At 31.0% G+C, this 3,725-nt stretch overlaps 1 protein-coding gene across 1 annotated transcript in view; it reads left to right on the top strand.

The window, feature by feature from the left end:
* Nucleotides 1-3,725, top strand: part of LOC106463033 (serine/threonine-protein kinase unc-51-like) — a 149,148-nt gene that overhangs the window by 31,313 nt on the left and 114,110 nt on the right. Inside the window, exon 4 of the mRNA XM_013923003.2 lies at nucleotides 2,134-2,170. Within this exon, the coding sequence (XP_013778457.2) occupies nucleotides 2,134-2,170 (37 nt within the window). The remainder of the gene's footprint in view (nucleotides 1-2,133; nucleotides 2,171-3,725) is intronic.

A 3,725-nucleotide genomic window follows, 5' to 3' on the forward strand; every position in this document is an offset into this window, starting at 1 on the left:
ACCCAATCTTCTTTTTTCTTGCCCTCGACTGTCAAGGACAGTTAAGCCTGATTTCTTTTAGTTATTATAGTAATGCAGTTAATAATTTTTATTTAATTAAATAATGCACCAAAGAATATAGACTAATAACATGCAAAAAGTAGACAAATTAACTTACCTCTCAAAATTTTCCTGGCCTTCTAACTATAATGACAGGAACCGTTACAAATTCATTGAAGCTAGTCATTAAGTTTCCCACAGGAAAGATGTTGGTACTCTGAGTGAAATTGACATCTAAATGTTCAGAACATAACATTATACAATATGTCATTTGATAGATGAAAACCTTGATTTTCTATTGATTATAGGTAATATATAATGAAACGTAAGAGAGAACTATTAACAAATCCTGAAAGAGAGGATGTGACAAATGGGTGTGGCAGGAGGGGTCTGATTTAGTATTTGATAGCTCTGTAATCAAACAAATTTGAAGGTTATAAAAATTATGGTATGCCTAGCAATAGTGATTTTATAGAAAGTAATTTATGTTTAATTTTGTACTTTTTCGAGGGGTGGTGAATAAAATAGGGAGGATGACATGCTAAGAGAAAATGTGTCACGTGGGTCATACTAGTGGAAATTTGGGATTTTTTTTAATGTTTTGTAGAATTAAACACTTAAAACTTGTATACTATGAAAATATGGATTATTAGCTAAGATTTTATGATATTCTAATTTGTATAATATAAACAAAAAATAGTTGAATAAAATTTTGAATGTGATACACTAAAACCTTGTGTCATGTGCAGTAAAGGGTACCCATGGTAATAGGGTTAAACAATCACCATGAAAAGGTTACATGTACACACAAGTGTGCTATTGATCTGTTACACGTGTTGAATGTAGCTGTTAATTATTTTTTGTTAATTATTAAAAGTAATTCTTAACTTCTTGCAACTTATGAGCTGTTACACAAAAATATTTCAAAAAAATTACTATCAGTATTGCATTTAATCCCCCTAATTACTGCTGGTGTCCCTTGTGTATGTTATATAGAAAATTTATTATTATTTTGGATCGGTTCTTTTTTACAATGGGCATAAAATTAGTCAATATGATGCATTGGTAATGAACTATATAAAAACAAGGTAGTGATTTGAAGGTTAATGACCAGATTTTGATCATAGTTTTCTGGCTATAGAGTTAATGGTCATCACTTCTCAAAATTGTTTCTATCTGTTCACTCTTGTTCTAAACTAATGCATATTTGATGTGGTTAAAAGTACTTTCTTTATATTGTATTTTTCTTTTGAACAATACCAAAATAAGAAGTGTCATTTCTTTCTTGAGTCTTCCAATTTTTTAGTGCAGTGGATATTTGATGTTTCTGTATTGAAATATTTTCATACTTTTATAAAATGTTTTTTGTTTCATTGGTGAGTTTATGTTTAATATGTATATGGTAGCATGATATATTAATGCCATTATGAATATTTGATGTGCCTTTTTATAGCTTTAAACTGATTATGTATTCTTAATGGTGGGCAAAAGGAAAAATTTATTGTTACACTTTTTCTATTGTTGCTATAAACCTGCCTGTTAAATCTTAAGTTAAAAAAGGCACTGTAACAGAATTCATAATTATACTTAGCACGATCATTTAATTTCTCTAAATTCCAATTTTTTTTAAGCCTGTGATAGGCAGTTTCTGTGTGCTAAATCAGTTTTTTTCTCTTTACACTTCATGTATGGAACTTAAAACATATTTGTAAAGAAATTCATGTCTTGAATGTGCATAACTACATGTATAGTATTCAAAAGTTTAAAGATAGTTGTAGAGTATTTGTTTTAATTCACTAAACTGTACTCTGTAAATGTTTTAGAATTTACTTTTATTTTTCTAATCTCTTGTTGACAATAATTACATTTAAAAGTATATACTCTCACTAGGGTAATATTTTTACAGTTTTACAATGATGATTTGTAACTGTTTCTTGGATAATTTGTTTATTAAAAATGGGTAACTAATTACAAAGTAGGTCTTAAAACACGTTTTTTGTATGTTTTGTGGTAAGTGTAATGTTTTAACTTATTGCTTCCTTCTGTTTTATTGCTTGTGTGTTTGAAGACCCTCTCAATTTTTTGCTTTTACAGTTTTGCAATGGAGGTGACCTAGCTGACTATTTTCATGGTAAAGTATTATGTTGATCCTTTTTTTTGTATGTGTGTAAAGTTTATACTCAGATATATAAAGTAAACTTTTGAAACGTAATTGTGTATTAAATTCTTGCTCTTAAGTTCAACAGTCACCTAGCTCAAAGTTTCTCTCAGCTCAATGTGGTTGTGATGTTTTATAATGTACAAAATATACTACATTTACAAATACTAGTTCTGGCTAAATATCTTTATTAACAAACTTTATCTATCACTTGAAGTAAACTAGACTAGATAAAAAATTTATCATTTTTGTTTTGGATTAAAGCAGTTGCAGAATACACTAAGTATTCCTATGGTGTGGTGCATGTTGCCATTCGCTTCAGGAAGAAAAATGTTCATTTCACATATTGTATGTTCAATCTTATACTTTAGGCATGGCTGTTGTTGTATTGTTACCATACACTTACATTTCACATGGTTAAATTATGTTTCTGGAGCATGGCTGTTGTCCTATAGGCATCATACAGTCACATATTACAAATGTAAAATCCTATGCAGTCTATGAACGAAGTGGGTGGCGATTGTTCATTGATTCCTGCAAAAGAAGTCTAAAAGGTGTTCTTCTTCACAATGGTAACATGTATGCATCTGTTCCTATTGCTCAATCAGATCATTTGAAAGAAACATACGAAAATCTCAAACTTCTTCTTAATGAGGTCAAATACAAAGAATACGGTTGGCTACTTTGGGGAGACTTAAAAGTCCTTTGTATGTTGTCGAGTCAACAGTCCGGTTATACAAAGTTTCCATGTTTTTTGTGTGAATGGGACAGCAGAGCATGGAATCAGCACTGGATAAAGAAGCAATGGCCACATAGAGTCAGCCTGATACCAGGATCAAAAAACATTGAACGTGAAAGTTTGGTTGACACAAAGAAAGTCCTATTACCTATAAAACTGGGCTTGATGAAGCAGTTTGTAAAGGCCTTAGACAAAGATGGCATCTGTTTCATGTATCTATGTGGGCAATTTCCAGTTCTTTCAGAAGTGAAACTTAAATAAGATACTTTTGTTAGGCCTCAGATTATGAAATTGACTTCAGATGAACAGATCGAAAGGACAATGAGAAAAGTTGGAAAAGAAGTGTGGATTGCCTTCAAAGATGTTATTGACAAATGTTTAGGAAACAAGAAGTACCCAAATTATGAAAATATCGTCAATAACATGCTCGATAAATTCAAAAAGTTGGGTTGTAATATGAGCATGAAAGTTCATTTTTACACTCACATATTGAATATTTCCCTGAAAATCTTGGTGCTGTCAGCGAAGAACAAGGGGAAAGGTTTCATAAAGACATCAGTGAAATGGAGAGGAGGTATCAGGGAAGGTGAAAAATCAGCATGATGGCTGATTACTGCTGGTCATTGAAATGAGATGCTACAGATGCAATACATAAGAGAAAGACCACATCACATAGATAGTTTTGAGACTAAAAGATGTAGAGTTCACAAAAAAAAATCAGGATGAATGAGGATGCACGTTTGTTTGACATCAATGTTCTTCCCATTTCTTTAGTTTGTTTGTATTTTT

Source organism: Limulus polyphemus, unplaced genomic scaffold (assembly GCF_000517525.1).
Source record: "Limulus polyphemus unplaced genomic scaffold, Limulus_polyphemus-2.1.2 Scaffold1308, whole genome shotgun sequence".
NCBI lineage: Eukaryota > Metazoa > Arthropoda > Merostomata > Xiphosura > Limulidae > Limulus > Limulus polyphemus.